Source organism: Quercus robur, chromosome 8 (assembly GCF_932294415.1).
Source record: "Quercus robur chromosome 8, dhQueRobu3.1, whole genome shotgun sequence".
Lineage (NCBI taxonomy): Eukaryota > Viridiplantae > Streptophyta > Magnoliopsida > Fagales > Fagaceae > Quercus > Quercus robur.
This window is the reverse complement of record NC_065541.1, coordinates 15165862-15192112: the sequence shown is the minus strand read 5'-3', so window position 1 is coordinate 15192112 and position 26251 is coordinate 15165862. Positions and strand designations below refer to the sequence as shown.

General features: G+C 32.8%; 3 protein-coding genes across 4 annotated transcripts; 1 reads left to right on the top strand and 2 right to left on the bottom strand.

Moving 5' to 3' along the window:
* Positions 1 to 943: 943 nt before the first annotated feature.
* LOC126695930 (formin-like protein 14) lies at positions 944 to 3782 on the bottom strand. Its single transcript, XM_050392724.1, has 2 exons — positions 3756 to 3782; positions 944 to 1789 (listed from the first exon to the last, which is right to left on the bottom strand). The coding sequence occupies exons 1-2, from the start codon at positions 3780 to 3782 to the stop codon at positions 944 to 946; spliced, it is 873 nt and encodes a 290-aa protein (XP_050248681.1).
* A 3392-nt stretch (positions 3783 to 7174) lies between these two features.
* On the top strand, positions 7175 to 12041 carry LOC126694760 (putative anthocyanidin reductase). 2 transcript variants are annotated; one of them, XM_050391256.1, is made up of 7 exons: positions 7271 to 7418; positions 8423 to 8592; positions 10250 to 10417; positions 10502 to 10719; positions 10810 to 10969; positions 11475 to 11682; positions 11775 to 12041. In XM_050391256.1, exons 2-7 carry the CDS (start codon positions 8559 to 8561, stop codon positions 11929 to 11931), a joined length of 945 nt encoding a protein of 314 aa, XP_050247213.1. In that variant the 5' UTR covers positions 7271 to 7418; positions 8423 to 8558; the 3' UTR covers positions 11932 to 12041. The 2 variants fall into 2 exon arrangements, with proteins under 2 accessions (XP_050247212.1, XP_050247213.1); XM_050391255.1 differs by lacking the exon at positions 8423 to 8592 and having other exon boundaries at positions 7175 to 7418.
* A 4718-nt stretch (positions 12042 to 16759) lies between these two features.
* On the bottom strand, positions 16760 to 19623 carry LOC126694759 (uncharacterized). Its single transcript, XM_050391254.1, has 2 exons — positions 18272 to 19623; positions 16760 to 17597 (listed from the first exon to the last, which is right to left on the bottom strand). Exons 1-2 carry the CDS (start codon positions 18957 to 18959, stop codon positions 16966 to 16968), a joined length of 1320 nt encoding a protein of 439 aa, XP_050247211.1. The 5' UTR covers positions 18960 to 19623; the 3' UTR covers positions 16760 to 16965.
* Between the last annotated feature and the right edge of the window lie 6628 nt (positions 19624 to 26251).

Sequence of the window (26251 nt, the reverse complement as noted above, 5' to 3'; positions counted from 1 at the left end):
TATATTATTTATTTATTTTATGATTGGGTGTTTTATTTTGTTTTATTTGTTCAAAACTGGTCGATTTTTTAGTTTTCCTTCAAAAAAAATTGATTTTATTGTTAGAAGAATATTGCATATATAATGACATTTCTGAATTTTAATTCTCCACCTCTTCCCTCTACTAATTCTTTTTCAAATAGTATCTGTTTGGTAACAGTGTTTAAGTATTATTGTTTGATTTTCAGTATTATGAAAATACGTATTTAAGTAATATAAAAATACGTATAAAAAATGTTATTATTGTTTAAATATTAAAAATGGTGGTTCAAAAATGGGTACCAAATAGCCCCCAAATAATAAAAAAAAAAAGAAATAAATGAGGGAAAAAAATCATTAAGGCCTTTTAAAGATGAAAGGTACATGCGTCACAACAGCGGTCGTGATTTAAGTGTTAAATCAATACACATGTTCTCCTAGGAATTGGGGGCACCGTTCATGATCAAATCATGGGCCATATGTTTGTAGTCCAATCTGTCCTCCACTAAATAGTAAATTATTGGCGAAACTACACAATTGGTCCCTGAAGTTTACCCTATGTGCGCAATTAGTCCCTCAAGTTTAAAGCAAGCACAATTAGTCCCTTAAGTTTTAAATCTGAGTTGTATTAGTATTTTCACTAACTTCTGTTAACGGTGTTACTTACGTGACTAACTTCACAATGACTTGACATTTTCTTTAATAATGTGGCATATTTTTAATTAAAAAATTACAAACTAATTGAGAAAAAATATTAACCGGTGTTTCCCAAAAAAGAATTCTATATTTTCTACCTACTGTAAAAACCCACAACGAAAACCCACAACGAGAGAGAAAGGGAGAGAGGAAAGAAATCAAACCCCAGTAAAAGAAAAGGAATAAACCTGTATAGGGAGACATGGATGAATACTTCAACCAGTATCCCTCACAATTGAACATATGGTGGCTTGCCGATCGTGGCCGAGCTTGACCGCCGGTGAAGTTTGGGTGGAACCCAGGTTTTCTTTCTCGATGAGGTTGAAGTTGATGGGGGTGGCGGCGGAGGAGGAGGTGGTGGCGCAGAGACTGAGACTGAGTGAACTTTCTTGCTTTTGATTAACCCTTTCTTAAAAAAACTGTGAAAAACAGAGGGTGGTGGAGGAGGTGGTGGCGGCGGCGACGATGGTAGTGGCCTTGTAGAATAAGCTCGGTCAGCTTCAGACGGAAGCGACTCGTCGTAGGGATCCTTTCTTTTCTTCTTATTCCTCTTCCGCTGCTTGTATATTGAAGCCAAAACCATTTTTATTTCCTTCTTCACATTGCTCTTTTTACGCCCACTCTTCACGTACCTCTGCTCCTCCGAACGAACTCCCGCCGGAGATGGCGGCGGTGGAGGCGCTGGTGGTGGAGTCCGACGTATGTTTTTCTCTTCCTCTTTCACTTCTTTGAACTGGGTGTCATTTTGTTTGGCTTCTTTCTCTTTACGACCCACTGTTTCGTAAGTACGTTTTGGTTGAGGAGGAGGAGGTGGTGGAGGTGGCGGTGGCGCCGGTGACTTTGGTGGTGCCGGAGAAGAACGAATTTCAAAGGTATCAACTGGGATTTCCTTAACTTCAACGTCCTCTTCTTCTTGTTCTTGTCCAAAGCTTCTGGGTCCAACTGGGTTATGGTTATAGTTATAGTGAAACTTGTTGATTTCAAAGTCATCAAAGAACCGAAACGGGTGATCATCGGCGTCCCTTTCCCATGTTGAGTCTTGCTGCCTCAGATCTGGGTACGAGCTACTGCTTCTCTTCAAACGTGTCACAGGTTTATTCCTTTTCTTTTACTGGGTTTGATTTCTTTCCTCTCTCTCTTTCTCTCTCGTTGTGGGTTTTTACAGTAGGTAGAAAATATAGAATTCTTTTTTGGTAAACACCGGTTAATATTTTTTCTCAATTAGTTTGTAATTTTTTAATTAAAAATATGCCACATCATTAAAGAAAATGCCAAGTCATTGTGAAGTTAGCTACGTAAGTAACACCGTTAACAGAAGTTAGTGAAAGGACCAATACAACTCAGATTTAAAACTTAAGGGACCAATTGTGCTCGCTTTAAACTTGAGGGACTAATTGCGCACATAGGGTAAACTTCAGGGACCAATTGTGTAGTTTCGCCTAAATTATTCGAATTTCGCCATAGAATATTCACAAATCACAATCCCCAATTGTTTATCTAATAATTTACTATTACAACTTATATATATATATATATATATATATAAATATATGTATATATTTATATCTTTAACATCCTTTTTCCCCATCTAATGAATTTGACTTAGAAAGGAATTCTAGGTTTTGGATTAAAAACATTTTAAATAAAACATTGTAATATAATATAAATTTATTAATTTACATAAATATTCCTTAAAAATAACTTCTATTTATAGTAGAAAACTCAAATACTCTTAAAACTACTTCTCAAAAAAAAAAAAAAAAAAAAAAAAAAAAAAAACTCTTGAAACTATACATGGTTTTATATTTAAAAATACAACATGCCAAGAGTACTAGTCTTGTAACTCAAAACCAGCACCTCCTAATATTTCTAATAAAGACATATATGGTTCAAATCTCCTCATTCTCAGTAATTGATGTATCAAAACAAAAAGTCTTATACAAAAGTACCCAAATATTACATTTTAATACTTTATCAGCACTAAATTTAAATGTTAATCTCTTATCAACACTAAATTATTATGCCAAGTTGTATATTATAATTTCTAAAAGAATTATTAAAATCAATATTTTTTAATTATATGTTTTCTATTTATATTAACCACCCATCTTTTCTATATATTCATTTTATCTTATTTTATTAATTTTTTAAATAATTTGGATGATTAGATTTTAATGTTATACATACATTCATACATATATATATATATATGTGTGTGTGTGCGCGCGCGCACGCAATATATTAAATTACTTAATTAACTAATATCATGAATTATTTAGTTTCTGAAAGTATCTTACAAAATTATATAAGATGACATATGTATGCTACTAAATTGAAAAGTGACAAAATTTAGTTACAAACTTAGTTATAGTCTAAGGCTAAAAATTCCTTTAAAAAAGTTAACATTGCGACATATTTTGAAAATTTAATTGTTGGATTGCATATTTTTTACACTCTTAACACACGTATCAAATTCAGTGTCAATCAAATGTTATTTACTATATGATCCATAAACTTATTTTTTAAGCATAATTTTAGATTTCAAAAACTTGTAATTTTAATAATTAATTTATGACATAATTATTGATTTTCGATCTTCTAGAAATTTTGCAAGTATAAAGGATATGTAATCCAAAGGTAGATTTATCAAAATTTATATCCGATAAAAAGATATTAAATAAAGCTATAACCCTAGGTTAATTGAAAAATAGTAAAGGAATATTTAATCTAACAAAATAGTAATTTTTAAATAAAATATGTAATATACATATAGATATTTCTATTTTTTTTATTCCTATTTTTTTAGGCTAATTTTTTTTTTTCCAAAATTTAAAGTAAATAAAATATGTATATGTTACAGAAAGTATAACTAGCTCAATTGGCATTTTTCTTCTCAAAAAAAAGAAAAAAGAAAAAGCTCAATTGTCATTTTTGACGATGAGATTTCAAAAAAATTGAAAAAGGACGAAAAAGAGAAAGAAAAATAAAAATCTAAACGCTTGATAGAGTGGCAGCCCATGTTGCGTCACGGACTCACATACATGCATTTGACATGGTCTGATAGTCATTAGTCACACAACAAAACTTGTTTTAGTTTTACACGGTTAAGAAATCAAAGATCAAATCAAATCAAATCATATGCTAATCTCTAGCTAAAATGTCAATTTATTAGTTTTTTTTTTTAAGAAACCAATATATATATTAATAGGCAAAGTTTAGAAAAAAAAACCCAATTAAATTTTAATTAGATTTTTAATTTTGTTCTAAGTGAATTATTGAGTGTAAAAATGGAAGAGTCCACTCTAATTAGATTCTAAATTAAATTTTAATTGATCCAAATTTTCCACCATGTGTTTTTTTTAAGTTTTTAATTTTTGTGGTAAGTAAATTATTGTGTGCAGAAACCAAATAGTTTAAAATCAATTAAATTCTAAATCATATATATATATATATATATATATAATGGAAACTGTGGGGCCCAACAATTTATGGGCCAGGCCCACTTATTCATGGGGAGCCCTAAGGCCCAAGCCGAAGAAGGTTATAGTCCAAACTCAATAACGTAAAGCACAAATTGGCCCGGAGAAGCAGCCGAGGACAGTGCAGTCCTCGGCTGACCCAAAGCTCCACCAAGAAGAGGGGCAAAAACGGTATAGGGACAAACTTGAAAGAAAATCTAAAATATCTAGGAAAGGCTGCCCTTACTACCTTCCCCATACATAGCTCTGCACCTAACAGAGCCGTATTCTTTAGCTTTATCAACCACTCCCAACAACTTTGGTCTGGGACTGACGGGACAAGTATCAGTCTTGGAAAGGTCGACCCTACACGTGGACGAAGGAAAGTGAACGCAGGCTAGTATAAAAGAAAAAATAAGTAATCTGGAGCAGGGGCTGGGAAGACTGGCCAAAAAGGAAGGGCCTCCCAGTCCACCTCCAGGAGAAAGACCCCAAGGGTGAAGACACCTCAATCCCATATGAGCACCACAAAAACCCACCGCTGGGTAACCGAGGCCTACCCTTTCGAACCCACTCTCTACAAATGATATTGTCTGGGCCTATTCATGCGCGAACCCAGCACTACTGCGGTTCGTTGCGGAACGTGTCCCCACAGAAACCATTTCATATTTTAAAAATATATGATTTTAAAAAAATGTAAACTTATTTGAATTGTATATTTATGATTATTTTTAATTGTACTTGTGTAAGGGTTACATGCTACTTTATTGATAATAGTAGATAATTGATGTATTTAAATGTTAATCTAATAATAATAATAATAAAATAGCAAACCCGAGGCATATCACCTGTATTATTTAAATAATAATTTTTAATATTTAAAAAGTATTACCTGTATTTTATATATGTATTTTTAAAAATTAAAAACAACATTATTAGAATAACATTACTAAATGAGTCCAGGGTGGCCAGTGGTGTACTTGTACCCGCTGATTTTATTTTTTATTTTCCAGGCAAAATCTGACTTTTATCTTGAATCCTTGATACACCTAAAACAACTTTGGTGAGGTCGGTAGTTAAACCAGATGAAATAGTTACATTTTAGTGTTATACATACATATATGCATACATACATATATTGTGGGGCCCAATAATTTATGGGCCTGGCCCGTTTGCTTATGGGGAGTCCACAGGCCTAAGCCGAAGAAGGCTATGGCCCAAGCTCAAAGATAAGAAGCTCAAAATGGCCCAGGGATACAGCCGAGGACAGCCTGGTCCTCGGCAGACCCAAAGTCTCATGGATGAAAGAGGTATATGGGCAAACTTTAAAGATCAGAAAATATCTCAGGGAAGTTGTCCTTAATACCCCTCACTGATAAGACTCTGCACCTAACAGAACCGGATTTTTAGGCTTTATTAACCATTCCCAACAATTCCAGGATTAGACTGACGGGACAAATATCAGTCCAGGAAAAGTTGACCCTACACGTGGACGAGGGACAACGAACGTAGGCAAGTATAAAAGAGAAGATAAACTAATCAAAAGAGGGGGCCCCCATCTCACTTCCTGGAAAAAACTCCAGGGATGAGAATGCCCGGACAATATATGTACACCACCACGGAAAACCCACCGCCGGGTAACCGGAGAAAGACATTAGTGCTCCTCAGACATGATCCGAGGAGTCCAATCCCTCAAGTGATAAAGCTTTGGGGCCTGGATATCCAGGCTGAAGCCTTTTCTTATCTGAGTTTCCCTAAAGTCCGGTTTGGACTAACGCCCTGTGACCAAACGCTAGCCTTTCAAGCCCACTCTCTACAAATCGTATTGTGGGGGATTTTCTACGTGCGAGCCCAACATCATTGTTGGGCCGCTAAAGAATCGTGTCCCTACATATATATATATATATATTATATTATATTGTGTGTATATTTATACATGCAATATAATAAATTACTTAATTTACTGATATCATCATGAATTATTTCGTTTCTGAAAGTATCAAACACAATTATATAAGATGACATATATATGTTACTTAATTGAAAAATATTTAAGGGATATTTAATCTAACAAATATAGTATTCTTTAAATAAATCTGTAATATATATATATTTCTATTTCTATTTTTCCCTATATTTTATGCTAAAATTTTTATATATTTTTCAAATTTTGGAGTAAATAAAATATGTATATGTTACAGAGAAAGTATAAATTCCATGTTCTATATTACTAATTAGCTCAATTGGATCTTTTGACGGTGAGATTTCCGAAAAAAAAAATTGAAAAAGGAAAAAAGAAATCTCAACGCTTGACAGGGTGGCATACCGTGTTGATGTCACGGACTCACATGCATGGATGTGACAGTCACACAACAAAACTTGTTTTAGCTTTCTACGGTTAAGAAATTAAGAGTTTGTGTTTAAAAATTAGAAATTGTTATTTAAAAATATGTGTAGAAATATTTGTGGAGGAAAAATATATGAAATTACGTATAATATTATATAAAAACTAAAAATTCTGAAAATTGTTGTTTGAAAACGAAAACCAAACATCTCGTAAAGATCAAACCCATTAAAATGCAGATACATATCTAACACTAAACACATTTCTGTGTCCCTCTTCTTTTACAGCCACCAAAAAATCTTCTGTCCCTATTGTAAAATCTTTGCCGTCACAGATGAATCTGTACAAATGGCAAAGATAATTTAACACGTGAAAGGCATGCGTTGATGATATAGACCATCATAATCTCCAAATTTGTTAATGTTTATCCTATGATGTAATTGCATTACCATCTTAATAGTCAGCCATATCACATTTAATATAAAATGTACCATTATGACCCGCAAATATGCTTAATTTTTTTTTTTTTTTAATGTGACCCGGATATATGCTACACCTGTCTAGTTGTTCTTAATTTAATACAGTAATTTATAAATATAAAATATAAACAATCTTATGCAGTTATGACTAATGGGAACTTTCACCATCATTAATGTTATATAATCCCCTCATCATAGACAGTTGACCAGAATGAAAGATTTATAAGAGTGGTTTCTATTGGAGTGAGACAGTTTAAACTTTAAAGGAAATGGAGAGCCAAGAAGAAATTTTGGAGGGCAATAGAGAGAGGGAGAGAGTTCCAACATACTGTGTTACTGGTGCAACAGGCTATATTGGGTCTTGGTTGGTTAAGACTCTCCTTGACAGAGGCTACAAAGTTCATGCCACTATCAGAGATCCTGGTCAGCAACTCTTACTCAAAACTCAAAACTCCTCCTTTTGCTCTTTTTCTTCATTTTTTTTTTTTTTTTGATGTTTTTGGCTTGCTTATAGATTTGCTAATAAGAAAGAGAGAGAGAGAGAGTGTGTGTGTGAGCTTCTGGTTTGATTACTGCTACTATTAAGGAGAGAGATTTGAGCTTTGAATCCAGCTTAGTTGAAATGGAAATATTAATGGTTGAAAACATGAGAGAAGAAAAGGCTTAATTGCTAGGGGCGGCGCCGCCTTAAGGCTAAGGTGGTCCTGACCTGATTTTTTTTTTAAATATAATAATTTAAATTTTTTTATTTGTCTAACCTTTCAAAAAAAAAAAAAAATTGGCAACACCCTCTATTTTTTTATGCCAATAAAATTAAATTTTGTTGGATGAATGATTGTTTGGTTATGTACGTTGAAAGAGAAGTAATTTGTAGCATTGATAATGAGACTATTATGCAACAATTTCAAAGTATGAAAACTCATAAAAGATAATTATAAATTTTATGTATTTGCGTGTTTTTTTTATTGTTGTTGTTGTTGTCAATATATGAATTTTTCTTTTTATTAGATTGTATAATTTATGCTTCTTAAAAAACTCTCTAAAAAAAATTCCTAAAGCCGCGACGGTTAATTGCTGATTTTTTTTATAGATGAAATTGCTGACTATTAGTTGTGTATCAAACTATATATAGAGCATATAGTTGCAAGAATATTTTTTTTGTCCATATTAGAAATTTCGGTGTAGCTTTATAGGAATTTGTTTTGGCATGGCATGGAGGTCACGCTTTGACTTTGCACTATCCACTGATTAACCATTTTCTTGCAAATTATATGACATAAATTCTCAATTAGCATGACAAAATTTCTTGCCAAAGTAGAACAATCTTATAGATTAGACTAAGAAATTAAGAACATTATGGTTGGTGATTAACAAACTGTTCTCAGAAAACAAGATAACAAAGCAGATTTTCCTTTTTCTTTTTTTAGGTGGTTGAAACTGGAAACAGAAAGCCTCAAAACACGATATTGGATATTGGCTGCGTTTCTAAACTATGAATAGAATCATTCTTGAACTTGAATCATTCAATTCCTCACCGAACGTGAAAGCCTATCTTACAATTATATGTTGGGGGTCCACTCTATCATTCTAATCTATGGTATGTTTCTAGGAGACAAAACTTGATCCCTCCAATTCCCCAACTAGGACTTAGCTTAATCATGTTGCTGTTGAACCACATGATTTTTTTTTTATTTGATTTGGGATGAAATTTTTTTAGTTCTTGAAAAAGACATTTCGTTAGTAAAATACATGCTCGAGGTTGTAGGTGGCCTATATTTATTGCATTCATACCTATGCATTTGACTTAAGGGAGAATTTAAAACATTTAAGCCCCCATAAATTATTTTTTGGTAACTTACATTATGGGCCAACATAAAAGAAAAATTTTAAGCATTTCATATAACTCCTATATACCAGTAGGTTTGTCCTATTTTAATATGGATTTGAAGAAGCAAAGATCCTTGCAAGTTGCAGCATGCCAACCATGTCTTGGTTCAAGTGGTAAAGGACCAGGGTCATTTTGTATAAAATTTAATAGACAAAAAAAAAAAAAAACAACAACAACAACAAAAAAACAAAAACAAAAACGGAAAACGATATTTCCAAACCATGTACCATGGTAACGTTTTATTTAGGCTTTTCTTAGTTAAAATCCATTTAAACCTGATTTTAACCCTTCATTACTTTGCAGGCACATAATGTTGTTGCTCAATTCTAAGGAGGCAGTCATGTTTTTGTGATCGATGGCCCATGGGATGGTCAATGGTGTATCTAGGGAGTCAATTAACTCAATATATGTTTGAAGTAGACCACACATGAGGAAAAATTATTTTATAAGACAGTTTTATAAAATATATTTTTCACAACATGTGTGAGTTCCTCACATATTTGTCTCATATGCTGTGAGAAAGAAGTCTTATGAAACTGTCTCATTAGATACCTTCTCATGGATGAGAGGTGTGAGAGTAGGAGAATACGTTATGTGTGCACCAAATTCCCATGTATGGCTCATTTCCAATTGGACCTACAACGATTATCATTTGTGTCCGTTTCATAGAACAAGCCTCTCACAAGCTAGATCCTAGGGAAAGAGATACCTCCTCTTGGACTTGGGATTAATATATATAATAAGATTACAGAATCAATAATTTTTGTAACATTTTTTACAATAATTTAGTTGACATTTTTATGAGTTCTTATTTGGGCCATTCACTTATCTTTCTTTCTTTCTTTTTTTTTTCTTTTTTTTTTAAGATAAAAACTTTATCATCTACGAAGGCTCTAGAATTATTGTAACATATATTTATAACTGGGGGTAACATATGTCTAGTAGCTTCAAGAATTGCTGATTAGTAAAGGTCTGGCTTGCTGAAAATTCATTCCCCTGGTAGAACTCGTAAAGCCAGAGGCTTTCTGCTCCATAAAGAAACTAATTCACTCCTAGATGTGTAGGGAAAGTTCCACTAACAAAAGGTTTAAGCGATTATAGAACCTCCAGACCAAGATTTATTTATATATCATGCACATCTCATTACTGTATACAAGAAATTGTACTCCTTGTCACAAAGTATTTGGTGTAGTGGTCAATCTATTGAGTTGATCATGTAGCCGCAATAACAAGTACTATCCATTTCGTTACCAATTCAAATTGCCTTTTCCACCTTTGTTTGAAATCAGATATCTGTACATCTATTTCATCTTCTTGTAATTAGAGGTAGTATAAGTAGACTAAATGGTTTCCTAATTTATCTCAGCAAAGTCATTATACCTATTATCCTTGTGGCCGAGCTGTAACCGGTTGAGATTGTTCCGAGCTGATTTGCAAGAAGAAGGGAGCTTCGATGAGGCTGTAAAAGGCTGTGATGGTGTGTTTCACGTGGCAGCTTCCATGAAATTTAGTGTTCTTGCAAATGAAGACATAGGTAGTTCCATGAGAACAAATTCCCAAGCTATCTAAAACTTTTCAGTTAACAATTTAACACTTTGGTTCTTTTCTGAATTTGAAGAGACTTATGTTCAAACAAATATCATAGACGTTACAATCAAAGGAACCTTAAACCTTCTTAAAGCCTGCTTGAAATCGAAATCTGTGAAAAGGGTTGTCTTCACATCTTCCATTAGTACTATCACTGCCAAAGACAGCAGTGGCAATTGGAGACCTGTTGTTGATGAATCTTGCCAAACTCATGTTGATCATGTGTGGAAGACAAAAGCAATCGGATGGGTAATGTTCCCCCTCCCTCTTTTATTGTTGACATTGTTGTGCATGTAGTAGTTGTATAATCATCTACTGTGGGGGATTTTGGTTTCATAGGTTTATGTCCTTTCGAAGCTTCTATCGGAGGAAGCAGCATTTAAATTTGCAAATGAGAATGGTATTGATCTTGTATCAGTGATAACAACTACCGTTGGTGGCCCATTCCTCACTTTTGATGTCCCATTGAGCATTCGAGTTCTCTTATCACCAATAACAGGTGATTTTGCAATTATCTTTTGAGCTCTAATTTACACATGCTACAATTTCTTTAGGTTCTGATTTCTTTCAGTTTTACTCTTGTACGCCTTTACTGTGTTTTGTGTTTTTCTGCAAATAAATTTATCATTTATAGAAAAGAAAATATAATCTCATTACATATTACTCAATGGCTTACTGCTCTCTACAAGTCCAGAACAAAAGAAATAACTTGCTTACCAGAGGCAGAGGCAATGTCAATCTGAGGACATTCAATACCTTATCTACAATGACTAAAAACATCAGTACTTCCAAAACACTTTAGTAACCTACTTCTCCAACTAATTTCTGAGATATCCTAATGTACAGTTGTACACACAAGTCCAAAATATCTCAGTTCAAATAAATCTGAGTTTAAAACTTGTTTGCTTTACATCAAATGCATACCTAAAACTCTTCAAGGGAAAAAACCGCATGTACAAAGAAAGTAAAGATGTTTAAGCATGTGGAATTGATGATCTATATAGGTGACCCTGAGTTGTTTGGGATATTGTCTGCCGTGAACACAAGGATGGGGTCGATTTCTTTAGTTCACATCAAAGATATATGCAGTGCCCATATGTTCCTCATGGAGCATGTTAAAGCAGAAGGTCGATACATATGCTGTGCCCAAAATTGTAAAATGTCCAAGTTGGTTGAGCTTCTAGCTGAGGAGTACTCCAGCTCACATATTAGGTAGCTCCTTTTATTTTTCTATTTTAATTTTGAAGTAAAATGATATATCAATGGGGACTTTAAAATTTCCTATAATACCCTAACATATGCAGGTCGGTGGAGATTGAAAACGATTTAGTACCTCCTGAAATTTCTTCGAAGAAGCTAAGAAATTTGGGTTTCAATTACAAGTATGGAGTAGAAGACATAATACATCAGACAATCACTTCCTGCCTAGATTATGGCTTTCTATCTCAAAATGTTGAGTAATGTTTTTTGCTATAGTTAAAAAAACTGAACTTTTGAAATAAAAAGATGTAACTTTATTGTTGGTAGAAATAAATCAAAGAGAAAAATCAAACGATCAAATTCAAGCTTGATATTGGTATGTGTAGTTTTCTGATATCCCAGTTTAAAAAAATTCAAAGCTATTATTAATGATCGGAATATGTGGGCCTGGATTCAAATTGATTGTAAACATGATTTGCGGTTATGAGCTGACTTTGTAGGTGTTGATTCTAGATCCGAATTAACCTATACCTTCATGTTGATTTGAACTTTCAACTAACAAATGTAGGGTTAGTAGGTCATTATCAAAACACATTAACTAATAGTCTTAAAATTTGTTTGAGTTTAGGCTTCAAGAATTGAATGGCCATAAGATGCTCTTTAAGTGCCAAAGGTAGCCATATATAGGGTCTGTTTGGATAGAACTTATTTTGCTGAAACTGAAAACTCAAAACACTGTAGTAAAATAATTTTTAAATGTGTAAATAGTACCGTAGGACTCATTTTTAATGAAAAAGTTGATGAAAAATGAAGTTTGTGGGTCCATAAACAGTACACCTGTGTACTGTTCATGAAAGAAAAGTCAACATAAGCTGCTAAAAAAAAAAAAAAAAAAAAGAGGAGAAAACGCAGTAGAAGAAAACGCAGCCGTGAATTAAGTTGGATCCAAACATCACCATAGTATATGCTGCCTAAAAGTAGCTAACACATTAAATTGAAATGATGATGTGTTGCAGCATAGCAATAACAAGATCTAACAAGGATATCAGAATAATACGAGGAAGTCATTTTAGAAGTCAATAGTTGTGGAAATCATTGCGGAACAATAACAAGAAGATCTAGCAAGAATATAAGAATAATACAAAGAAATTGCTCTACATGCCAATAGGTTGGAAATTAATGCAGAACAATTATATTCAGGCTTCGCAGCTTTAGTCAAAAGACTAGCTCTACTTAATTAACAAAGTTCTACATTTGTTCCCTGAGTTGATTTTGGATTTTTATTGTCTCTCATTAGGACCATATTTCAGTTATAGCCTAGGACACTTTGAGCTATCTACTTGCCCCACCATTTTTAGTTTCAGGGGTTATTGCCATTTGCAAGTACCATTCTAATCATCTAGAAATGTGAAACACAATGTGCAAAGGGTTAGTTTGTTTATTCCAGTAAGTTTAAGTTCAGAGAGAAAATAAATAAAACAGGCTGTTATTAGTTGACTCAGGAAGAAGCAAGACCAAACTATAGAAAATCATTAGGTGGTACTTCTTTATATCTTTGTGCTCCTATTCTATTTGAGTCCTGGTTTGAAGGCTTCCTATTGTGTTTTTATACACTAGGGTCTGTTTGGTATATGTGTTTAAAAACTGAAAATTGTTGTTTGAAAATATTTATTAAAATACGTGTGGGTGAAAAAGTGTATAGAATTACGTGAAATGTTGTTTAAAAACTAAAAATTATTGTTTGAAAACACAAACTAAACACTTTTAGCTAGTGCAGAAGATTAAAAAAATCTTGACGTAAATGCACTTTTAGTCCCTATATTTTGCATCTTTTTTCATTTTGGTCCCTCCATTTTCATTTCACCACTTTTAGTCCCTAAATCAATTAACGCGTTCCATTTTGATCTTACCGTTACTTAACAGAAATGACTGATGTGGCAAACGAAGTGCATTATTGGTCTATTAAATGTTAATGTGGCCAATAAAATAATGTTAAAAAATACCACGTCAACATAAAATAATGATTAAAAAAAAGACACATAAGCATCACATAAACTTTTGATTTTGAAAATTAATTTATCTATTTTAACAAAATAAATAATGAAAAAAAAAACAAAATTAGAACCTAAAATACATTAATTTAGATCTGCCATCCTCTTCATCAAAAAGACAGAAGAGCACAAACCCAAAAAATATATATATACAAACCCAAAAAATCAAACATAAGAACACAAAAAAAATCAAACCCAAAAAAATCATAAATGAATATTGTACAAACAAAATGAATCCATTTATGTATATATACATAAACCAAATTATCCAAAACAAAATCAATCCACATATACCAACACAAACCCAGCTCAACCATATCAACACAAAGCAAAATTAAAATTAAAATAAGAACACAAACCTAGATTAAACATAAGAACACAAACTCAGATTTTCTAGGATTTTCTTACCCTTTATTGTCAACCAAACACAAACACAAAATGATCTCCAAGAAGAACACCAAAACATCTCAAACCTAAAAATCAACGATCAACAAACCCACCCTTCGACCCACCATAGGACCCAACCGACCACTGCTTCACAACCATCAACCACCACCATTGATTTTTGTTTCACAACTACCACCATACTGATCTCAGCCTCTCTCTAAACCCAAATCAAAACTATGGAAGGTTGTGGAGAGGGGAGGAAACAAGGAGGGATGAGCAGAAAGGGGAATCAGGGAGGGAGAGACACCGGTCTGAGACAAAGAGACCCACCGAGTGAGAAAGACATCAATTTGAGCCACACAGAGAGAGAACAAAGCACCGATCTTAGCGAGGAGCTTGAGGCATTTGGATTTGGGTTTGAGCAAAATCAAGAGATAAAGAGAATGGGTCAGTCAGAGAAAGAAAAAAAAAAAAAAAAAAAAAGCACCACAAATAGTTGTGGTGGTGGTAGTGGTGATGAGCAAGGAGGTAGAGCTCGAAACTTTTGGCCATAAACGTGTTTTGGAAGAGAGAGATCTCCGTTTTTTAGAAGAGAGAGAGGAAGCTTTGAGTTTTGGAAGAGAGAGGAAGCTTGGAGAATGTTTTAGAAGGGTTGGGGGAACCGGTTTTTGATAAGGAAGTTTTGGGTTGAAGTTTTTTTTGGGTTTGTTCATGTGATTGAATATTTTGGTTTTGTGTTCTTTCTTGTTCATGTTTAAGATGAGACCAGATCTGAATTCATGTGTATTTTAGGTTCTAATTTTGTTTTTTTTTTTTTTTTCATTTTTTTTGGGTTAAAATAGATAAATTAATTTTTAAAATTAAAAGTTGATGTGGATGCTTATGTGTTATGTGTTTTTTTTTATCATTATTTTATGTTGATGTGGCATTTTTTAATATTATTTTATTGGTCACGTCAGCATTTAATGTGCCAATAGTATATTCCACTTGCTACATCAATAATTTCTATTGAGTGATTAACGATAAAGACCAAAATGGAACGCGTTAATTGATTTAAGAATTAAAAATGATAAAATAAAAATATAAAAACCAAAATGAAAAATATGTAAAATGCAAAAACTAAAACTGCATTTACACCAAAAATCTTTGTATGACACAGCAAGTGCCAGCCCAACAGATGGAGTGTCTAAATCAAGGAGTCATAGAAACTGCACTAAATATCTTTCATTTGTGCTCATCTGCTACCAAACTACCCCATCTAAACATTCAAGAAAATGAATACCAATTCAATTTGCTCAGTACAAAAATTCAGACAAGAGTTGCTAGGTTAGGTTAGCATACATTAATGAGATGCATGTGCCAGAGAGCTTTAAATGCCCTGTACAGATGTTGAAGCAAGGAAATGAAATCAGCAATACATATCCAGTTGGAGGTCATTGAAGGCCTTTCAAAAGTGAACAATAAAACTTACCACTATAAAACTGTAAGATAGAGACTGAGAGAGAGATGGGTCCCTGACCTTATCTTAAATTTTAGATGCTCCTGAGCCAACAGAATCCTTAAGCTCCAGAGGAAAGAAAACCTGATAATTAAAGAGTAACACACAGCATTTACAGCACAAAATTAAAAGTGACAATTTTTGAAGTGACACAAGATATGCCCGGAATGTTAGCAATATAACTTTTGATCCTTGGTTTTTGTCTTCTGGTTAACCTTTGAAGCATAACCCTCCAACAAGGACCACATACACATGCCCCTTTTCACAAAGAATAATGCTTGTGGCTATTATTTACTTCTAAATTTGGAAGTATGCATACTGAAATACAAAAAATGCCAATAAGAGTCTTTATCTTCTTAAGCCACTAAGCCTCCCTTATATCACGATGGTTCCATGATCCTTCTATCTATAACTGAGATGCTGTCATTATAAATTTCTTTAAGAATAAAAATGGAGTCTAAGTTTGAGTTCATTAATTTAGCGGTTTTTTTGGTACCCTGTCTCCAATTGTTGTATGGCTAGTTAATATATAGGGTAAACAATTGATTTTGTTTAGTTTTGCATTTTGATGCACAAAATTCAAGCTGGCATCTTTTTTCAAAACTCATTACGTCTTTGCCTTTTATTACTTTTATATTATTCCAACATTATAGATTTAATCACCATTAGCACTGATTTTCAAGCTTACACCTGAGATTTGGATGCTTATTCATTATGACATGAATATAAAAATTTTAAAAACTATGTTAGTTTGAGCAACTTGATACTGCCATGTGCATCTGAATAATTCAATAAATATCATAATCAAAAGACTCAAATTGTTTCATGAAATTAATAAATGATTTTCAAAGAAGGCATCTTTCATTATATTATGCCATGATTTAACCAATACTAAAATATAAAATCTTTCATTCTTGAATGTTTCAGTACATACTCAAATAATTGGTGATAGACCTTTTCACTTAAACTTCCTTTCTCAACAACCCAATGCTAACTACCCCTAGGCATATCTAGAAGTCGCTACAAAATGTTTTGTTTGTGCAGTATTTGACTTCAAACATGATCAAGAATATGTACAGTTTGGTATTGATTTCTGCATTAACAACAACATGCATTGAATAAAGAGGAAGAATGGTAGTGTACAATAGCATGATAACTGCAAACTTAGGAAGAGCCTGATATAATTAACGCAGAAAAGTACAAACCTTTAATATATTTGAAATTGAATAGAGGATAGAAAAAAAATCAAATTCCTTCCACAACAAAGAAGGGGGAAAACCTCTAGACAAAATTTCTAGAATAACCAAAACAGATTCACATAACTTCAATGTGATAATGTAAAGCATCTTTTATCTTTCTTCAAGGTTTGCATATTACCACAAAGCAAGGAAGGAGAGCTCTAGAATTGAGCAAATAAAGCTCCTCAATATTTGAATAAAGACCCACTTTACCAGCCAAAGAATCAAATCCTGTTTGTCCAGCCATTTCTTGTATATTTTCCAAAGGCCTATGGACCCTCCCAGCAATTACTCTGCAGACTATTAAAGCTTTCCTTGCAGCAGGTTCTTCCTCAAGAATTTCAATAGATTCAAAAGCTCTTCCACTTGTAGAAGTTGTGAAAACTCCTATTCCACCCTTGAGCTCCTTCTTGGCAGAGAATCCATTTCTAATAATTCGACAAACACAGCATCTTTCTGATATACATAGACTTGAGGAACCATTTAGACCAAGAGAGCACGCCACAGTTGTGCCATAGAACCTCAAAAGTTCATTACCATCAGCGAGGCACCGGGGATGTTTCTTGGGGAGTTTGCTGGCTTTGATTTTCACCATCTCCCTATATTCTTCGAATCGAGCAAGAGTTTTTTGCATATTATGAACTTTCAAAACTCTCTCAATCCGACCACAATGGTTTTCTGACTTTAACCAGCTTGTCCGGCATATAATTTCAACAATTTTCCTAGATGAGTCACCTTCCACAAGTTCAGTAACTGTCAAAAAGAATAAATAGTGAGCTGCTGTCACCCTTTAAACCTTAGCAATTTCAAAATATCAAAAAAGTACTTCAGGAAACAGATATGGAACTGAAGAATGTAAGATCATTAGAACAAACCCTCAACATGCAAGCAATTTTTGGAAGAATAATGAAAAAGACAAACTACTCATGATACAGTACTGAGATATTGATAGCTTTCAACTGAAACAAATAGAAAATTTAGACGTTACAGCTACAAAATTGCAAAAAGAAAGACATGGTTCTAATTAGAAAGGCTTATCTCAGTCCATAAAAAATGAAGGAGTTTTTTTTTTTTTTTTTTTTTTTTTTTTTTTTTTTTTTTTAATTCTGGAAGGTAAAAATTGCAGGTGAATCCAGAATCTAGTTCCAAATCAAAAAGGAGATAAACCAGGCAAACACTCACTGGACATAAAGCTGAAAAGAAAGCTTACATTTGTAAAAGATTCCTTTGTATCTCAAAGTACTGATTTTGTGGTCAGGAGGCAAAGCAAAAAAGAGGAAAATACCTCACCAAAATTTAGAAAGTACCAGTTCATCAAATAAAATAAAATAAAATAAAAAGTACCAATGAAAAAGTTGGGAGAACCAGAATGAAGACAGCAACCAGGAATAAAATGGAAATCTAAATTAGGGTTTGGGTTTCTTTACCAGCATGCTTGGAGAGATGATGAGCTTCAGCAGCTTCCCATTTGCTGAACTGCTCACCACACTTATGGCAAGTCACTGTAGAAGACCCATTAGAATCTGTCTCAAGGGAGACCCTATTGCTTGAACGGATGCCACCACCACCAAAAATGCCAGACCCGTCTCTATCTGATACAAGAAAAGGAGATTTCCTTGGAGGAGTTGATGAGGTCCTAACAGAAGGATTAAAGTAGTGCATTGTTGGGTGTCCACCAGGCCCAGGTGTACCAGGCCTTAAAGTACCCACAAAAGTTGAACCACTACCACCATTGCTACCATTAGCACCAAGAACACCACCACCACCACTAACACCACCACCACCACCACCACCACCAAACCCTTCTTGGAAACCACCAAAACCACTGATTTTGAGCTCACACCTTGAGTTACTCAAAATTACTTCATGGGCTATTGGGTTTAGGAACTCACTACTCCCAATAGATCTTGGACTACAACTTGGTGGCTTCTCTAAGTGTCTCTTACTTCCATGGATGACATCTTTGAGATTTGCTATAGACCTTGAACACCCTGACCTTCCTGCTTTTCTAGTCAAGATTGTGCTCAACTGCTTCCTTGATTTTGGGTCATGAACATCTGACGGTTCTGATTTGCAGTGTAAAGACTTCTTTAGAGAGAACCACACCGTTGGCATATTATCCCCTTATTTTCTTTTCCTTTTTCTAGTTAATTAGGCTCCAAAAGCTTCAAACACCTTTCACTTCAACTTTATTCCCACATTCTTCAATCTCAAAAGCACATCACTTTCCATTGCCATTATCCATCCTTTTCCCACCATTGAAAGTGGAAAAGGGTATCTTGATACCAACATTATCTCTACACTTTCTTGCTTATAGAAATCAACCGCTTATCCAACAACTCAAAAACTAAAGAACCATTGAGGAAAAACCAAATCAAAATTTTTCATGAAACACCAAGAAAAAAATAAGATAACAAGAATTCAAAATTCTCAAAGTATGCTGTTTTTAGAGCCTACTACTAAAGCCACCACACCATCATCACATGGAGCATTTTTAAAACTTTCTCTGGAATGGCTGTCTACGAGGCCATAAGAAAGGAACCAAGTGAGACAAATGAACTTGAAAGTTAAAACTAGAAACCAAGGGTACCTATTTGATTTGATTAAGATTTAAGATAAAGAAATAAATTCAAGAAATGGAGAATCTTTGGCTCTTGGGGAACATGACAACCAACAAAGAAAAACCTTGTTCTATGACACACCAATAAATGCGAGTTACTGTGAGGTAGGAAACAGTAAAAAAGACTCAGAAAGAGACAGTCCAAAAAAATTGATGCCCAGTTAGGTACTCATTAGTCAAATTCAATTGAATTGAGGTACTCAAAACTTCAAACTTCAAAGAACATGCAGTCAGGGTTGCTTTGGATGTGTCTGAAAGATATTGAATGGTAACTCACAAGTAAAGCCAAAGATGTTATTATTATCATTAGCTGAAATGGTTATTATCCAAGCAGAATTCTCCTTATATCGTCCAATCTAAAAGCACAGTAGTCTTTGCTTATGCTCTTGGTGGACTTTTAGGTGCATATTATTTTCATTCTTGCTATTATTAAAAAAACTACATGATGCGTAAGCAGTAGCTTTTGATTTTCATTTTGGGGTCACTTGGAATATTCTACCATCGTGTGACATTCCATAATAATAAAGTGTTCAGATTTTGATCCTTTAGAAGTTTCAAAAGGTGGCACGTAATTTGTTAGATTTTATTATTATTATTTCCTATAAACACATAATTTGTTAAATTATACTTCTAAGTTTCTAACCTCTTTAATATTACCAAAGAGGCAAAGAGGAACAATATATTTTAGAGATTAAGGGTCCGTTTGGATTGAGTTTATTGTTACTGAAACTGAAAACTGAAAATTGAAAACTGAAAACACCGTAGCAAAATAATTTTTAAATGTGTGAAAAGTACCGTGGGACCAATTTTTAATATTTTTTTAGTACGTGAACAGTAACAAACAGTGTTACTACAGTACTGCTACAGTGCGCTACAGTGTTTATTGTCCCTGGAACACGTGAAGTGAGGAAAAAAGAAAAAAAAAAAAAAAAAAGGAAAAACGCAGCTTGGATTCAGCGGAAAACGCTGAATCCAAACCGCCTCTAAGTATTCGAAGAGTTCTATATATATATATATATATATATATATAATTAAATTAAAAGATATTACTTATATTTTGACCCAAAAAAAAAAAAAAAACACCATCATTACCTTTTCTACGCAAGAAAGAAGTTGGGACGTTTCGGAAGATTGAAAAAATGGTGAACTTTAAAAGGGAAATAGTAAAATGTTCAGAGAGGAAAAAATTAGCAAAAAGGATTTTGGCCAATAGGAAAATGAGAATAAAAAGGTGAGAGAAAGTATTTGAGATTTTTGGCGCCACCCAATTGACTCGGTGAATGCATTTAAATCATTGTAATACTTCTTCTCCCAAAAAAAAAAATCACAGTAATATTTGATTTTATTGTTTATCCCGTGACCGTTAATCACTCAGGCTCGGGTCATGTCTTTACCTTATTTTTGGTTAGAAAGCCTATTTTTTTTAAATAAAAAAAATTAGGTACTTATTATTATTATTTTTTTAGAAAGGTACTTATTATCAAATGCACACCAAGCACTCTCTAATTTTATTTTTATTATATTTAAATATGCTTTTCATATTCTTTATGATACTGTGGAAATAGAGAGAAAGAGGCAGGTGAGGGTGGAGGATTTTTTTTTTTTTTTGGTTTAAAAGAGTAAAAATACTATTTTAGTCATACATCTTGGTAATGGTTAATTTATTTATTATTTTTTAACTTATAGTCAATTTCTATTAATGAGTTGACTATAAGAGCTAAATTGATTACGATTGAAAACAAAATTGACCAAATTGACTATTACTAAAATGTAAGGACAAAATTAATAGTAACTCTAAAATAGTATTTTCGATATAATAGAAAATTTTGAAAAAAAATTATTTAGCAAAAATAGAGTATATTGTAGCTATGCTTCACACCAATTTGTTAAGGGGTGGTGAGCTTATTAGAGGCAAATTAAAAATAAAAAATAAAAAATCTGTTGATTTCATTGGAAATAATCTTAGTGCTCGTTTAGTTGGGGTGATTATTGTGGATAGTAAATGGGCGAGAGAAGAGTGAAGCAAAAGTAATATGATAGGGGTATTTGGTTGAGGGGGAAAATGGGAGAGAAAATAGCAGGGCCGATGAGTTTTCTCACCCGTCCAACATTTGGGGTGATTTTGGAATCTCCTTAATTTGAGGATAAAATGTGGAGGAAAGAGGAGGTTTGATGGAAAATTACCCATCTCCTCCCACTTGTGTTTAACATTGGTTTCTCTTCTTCTTCTTCTTCTTCTTCTTCTTCTTCTTCTTTTTTATTTTTTTTATTTTTTTTTTAATTCTTTTCAACTTTAATGTTTAGGGTTTTTTTTCTTCCATTTTTTTTATGTTAACATCAATTTTAAAAAAATATATAATTTGTTTAATGTAAATGGACACAATAATAAATTTATACAAACTACATTTTATATCATCTCATTTTCCTTCTCAACCAAAAAAAAAAAAAAATATATATATATATATATATATATATATTATCTCTCTACTTTTCCATCCACTACATTTTGTTGGGTGAAAGGAGAGGAACGAGAAAAGAAAAGACTTATAATCCTTTGTTACATTGAAACGAAAAAGAGGAGAATGGAGAGAAATTGTTTCCATGGGTCCACCAATATTTTTTTTTTTACTTTCCCTCCAAATCCATAAAATTACTTGTATACCCTTTGAGAGTTTTAATTTTTTGTGAGATTACATTTTTTTTTTGGGTGAAAGTGAGATTACATTTATATCCTTATAATAAATTATTAGTTAATAATTTATAAGAATAGAATTGTAAAATAAACTCTTATTATTATTTTTCTTATTCTTTCCCTCTTCTTTCTCTCCCCTTTTTCATCCAAATACACAAAGGAAATATTTCCCTTTCCTTTTTTACTTTCCCTCCCTTATAAGGATAGAATCGTAAAATAAACTCTTATTGTTATTTTTCTTATCCTTTCTCTCTTCTTTCTCTTCCCTTATTCATTCAAATACACATAAAAGAAATAAATTTTTTTCCCTTTCCCTCACTTATTCTTTTCTCTTCTCTTCCCTACCCTTCCACCCAACCAAACATAGCCTTAATACTTTTTTTTCCCTTTTTTTTTCTAAACAACAAAGAAATTTATGCGAAAATACAATTTCGGTCCTTATGTTTTGGGATTATTATCAATTTGATCCTTACATTTTAATAGCAGTCAATTTGATCCTTATTATTTTTAATTTGTAGTCAATTTTCATTTGTGAGTTAAAAGTTGGGGCCAAATTGACAATAATCTCAAAATGTAAAGACCAAAATGGTATTTTTGCCAAAATTTTATTGATTTTGGACCAATAAATATAAGGTGTGGGCCTAGCTTCAAAATGCTCTTGTATTAGTGATGCTATTGCTATCTCATATTTGTCTCATATATAGTATCTCTCTCTAGAGTAGGAATAGCAAAACTCCTTTGCCCTGTCCCTACTCTATCATCCTTTCCTTTTCTCTCGCACGGGCCTTCTTTAGAGAATGGATATGTCTTCCTTACATGGCCCATCCTGTTCCAATTTGTCCCAAAATTGTGTGCGTATATATATATATATATATATATATATATATATATATATCAATATATATATATATATATATAGATATATATATTACATTTCTACTACTTATCTCCAAAACTATCTCTCTCTTTCTCTCATATTGGGATCATTTCATTAATGATGGCATAATTCCATCACTCCACCTCTACCTTTCCTGCTCATGTCTCAACGCAATGCGAGGATGGGGCACCCATGATTTAATCATGTCTTATCATGTACTTATTTAATATACACACCAATAAATAAAAAGATTATTAACTAAACATAAATTTGGTAAAAATAAAAATAAAAACTAAACATAAAGCTATATATTCCTTTCATAATTTACAACATTTTTGGGATGGGACTCTAATTTTTTTTTTTTTCAAATTTTCAAAATAATCCTTTGTTTAATCTTATATTTTCAAATTATTGACCATCTACTTAATATGACTTATTCAAAATCAAAAGTTTTTTAAGATAGACTTAAATAGATGAATGAAATTTAAAAAACAAATACATATCATTGGGAATATGACCTCAATTAAGAACAGGAGAGCTCATGTTTTCATTGTATAAAACAAATAATCATTTCTGCATCATAGAAGATAGAAATATTAACTAAGCTTTAACTAATTAACTATTTTCAATTGACTAGCATCTCTTGGTATTTTCAAGACATTCAAGATTGAAATTCCTTCTTTCCATTCTAACTATCAAATTATTAAAAAAATTATATAACCATTTTCAAACAAAGTTGATAATTTTGTATACAATATATTTATAAACTATAACTTACTCTAGTATTAAAATATTAAGGTTTATTTATGCATGTGTGTGCTGTGTGTGTGGGTTTGTTTTGGTCGAATACTACTCTTGGCTAATATATTAGTATTCACAATTTGGCCCCCAGCCTGCATTGTTTGTCCCTTTTCATTCAATCAATTTTCTTTTTCTCACTTTTTACCACTAGAACTTATTTATCATAGAATTTAATCCCTTGCAAAGCATAATAGGGAATTCAATTAGCCTCGCCTCTTGGAACTTTTAATCCCCACAAGAACTTTTATAGCCTCCAGGAACACAACGAAGTTTTTATTGAAAGAGCATGGGCTATATATTATGTAGCATCCAAGCCTTGTCCGTAGGATCACCGAACTCGAACAGTAAAAAGTTGTCTACTATGTGAGCGTTTGGATTCAACTTAATTCAGCGTTTTCAATCTGCATTTGCGTTTTGCTGAAGCTGGGACCCACACGCACTGGAGGAAATGCAAGGTTGCTGAGAAACGCAAGTTTTCAGCCGCACTATTTGACCAAGTCAATCGTGAACAGTGCACCCGTATACTGTTCACGGACCCACAAATTCCACTTTTCAGCAACTTTTTTATAAAAAATGGGTTCCACGACACTATTCATACATTTAAAAATTATTTTACTACAGTGTTTTCAATTTCAATTTTCAATTTCAGCAAAAATAAGCTCAATCCAAATGGATCCATATGTCTTTAGCGGTCACTCCATTTTGAGTTCCCCAGATTTTCACTAGAGTCATTTCCATAGTTAGCTTCAGGTGTTGAATGCTGCTGTTGTTAACAATTTTGCGAAGGTCTTCCACCTCTACTTTTCATGCTTGGATGCTCCCAAGTCCCAACCAATACTTGTGCTTCTGGCTCTTTGCATTTATCAAGGAAAGTCTTAAGAGGGGAGAAAGACTTACTATGAACAAGACATGATATTTCTATAAACCTCTAGCGGCAAGAAGCGGTTAGGGTTAAGAGTGTTGGTGTAAGTGTGTGTTTCAAACACTTTTATTATTATTTATTTTTTAGCTGTTGTTAATTTATGAGTAAAATAAACGTTGACAATTATGAGAAAAATAGTTGTTGGGCAATAATTGATAATATAGCCGTTAGGCTTTTATGAGTTATTAGTTATCAATAACTATATATAAGTTATTATTGTCATGAGTAGCCTATCTAATACCCATCACTACACCCTTTTCTATAAGTCTTTTGACTACTCTATTTTTATAAATATATAATTTCTATTCTTTTTCTCTCCCACATATTTTTCTACAATTTATATTTGTTCTAAAGAAAGGCTATAGAAGGTTGTTCTTTAACCTTCGTGAATGGAAGTGCGTCCATTATGAAGGTTGACTCTATAGTCTAATCTTGGGGGTTGTTTGGTCAAGAAAACCAATCGCACCGAGTTTTATTCTGGATGGCATGAATAAACCTTTAAGAACAACACTTTCGCATCTTGATTCTATAGCATTGTGAGATTATTCTAAACTTCTTTTTATTTTATATCCTTGCTAATTATTAGGGATATTATTTACTATATCAAAACTTATTTATTCACTAAAATATTTCCAATAGAGAGTAGACAATATGAATAATTTAAATCCTAAACGTCTTGGTTTGGACAAAATTTAAGTATTGGTTTTTACTTTTTAGAAGTCATATCTTAGTGTTCTTAATTAAATTCAACCTTATGGTTGTATTGACTAATAAATTAAATAATTAAAAAAAAAAATTTCTAAGAGAAGATAAAATACTATTTGTGTTGCATTAATCAATACAATCATGTAGTCGATTTTAATTAAAGAATCTAACTTACAACATTAAAGAAACTATATATGTATGTGTGTTTTTTAATGCTTTTGTAATATAAAATGAGAGATGCTACGTCTACAACATTTTTACAACAAATCATGGGTGGTTAGTTGTTATTGGTTCAAATTTAAAACTAACACTAAGATTACTTTTTTGCCCCAACAAAAACAACCAGTAACAACTTGCCACTTAGGATTTGTTGTAAAAATGTTGTAGAAATGTTGTAGACATAGCATTTCTCATATAAAATTGTGAGCACTCTATGAAACCATTGGGCTTTGGGCACACGGATTAAAGCCAAAGACAAAATAACCTTACTAAAATCAGTAATTTTTTTTTCTCCTTTCTTGTTACTTTTTTAATAAAACAAATAAAAAAGAACGCAAGAAAATTAGTCCTTACATCAGTTACATGTGCACATGTAATTTAACACCCATTCAAAGTTCAAAAAGTACGGACCCAAAGTCCCAAACCATTGCATTAAACACCACTAGTCCAAAGTTCTTGCGCCGAAATTATCAGCGTATGGCATTTATAATTGTATTTAGCTCCTTAAATTGTGGATTAGAGGGGAACAACCATAATGAAAACCCATACTCCAAAAATATGTAGTGATGTT

Excerpts from the sequence above, each read along its gene's own strand:
- LOC126695930 (XM_050392724.1), bottom strand. The coding sequence starts at position 3,782 with ATGACTATCAGACCATGTCAAATGCAT. Across the intron at positions 1,790-3,755 it reads TCAGACCATGTCAAATGCAT|AGAAGCAGTAGCTCGTACCC; the intron begins GTATGTGAGTCC and ends ACACGTTTGAAG.
- LOC126694760 (XM_050391255.1), top strand. The coding sequence starts at position 7,265 with ATGGAGAGCCAAGAAGAAATTTTGGAGGGCAATAGAGAGAGGGAGAGA. Across the intron at positions 10,720-10,809 it reads AGACAAAAGCAATCGGATGG|GTTTATGTCCTTTCGAAGCT; the intron begins GTAATGTTCCCC and ends TTGGTTTCATAG. Across the intron at positions 11,683-11,774 it reads TACTCCAGCTCACATATTAG|GTCGGTGGAGATTGAAAACG; the intron begins GTAGCTCCTTTT and ends TAACATATGCAG.
- LOC126694759 (XM_050391254.1), bottom strand. The coding sequence starts at position 18,959 with ATGCCAACGGTGTGGTTCTCTCTAAAGAAGTCTTTACACTGCAAATCA. Across the intron at positions 17,598-18,271 it reads TCATCTCTCCAAGCATGCTG|TTACTGAACTTGTGGAAGGT; the intron begins GTAAAGAAACCC and ends TCTTTTTGACAG.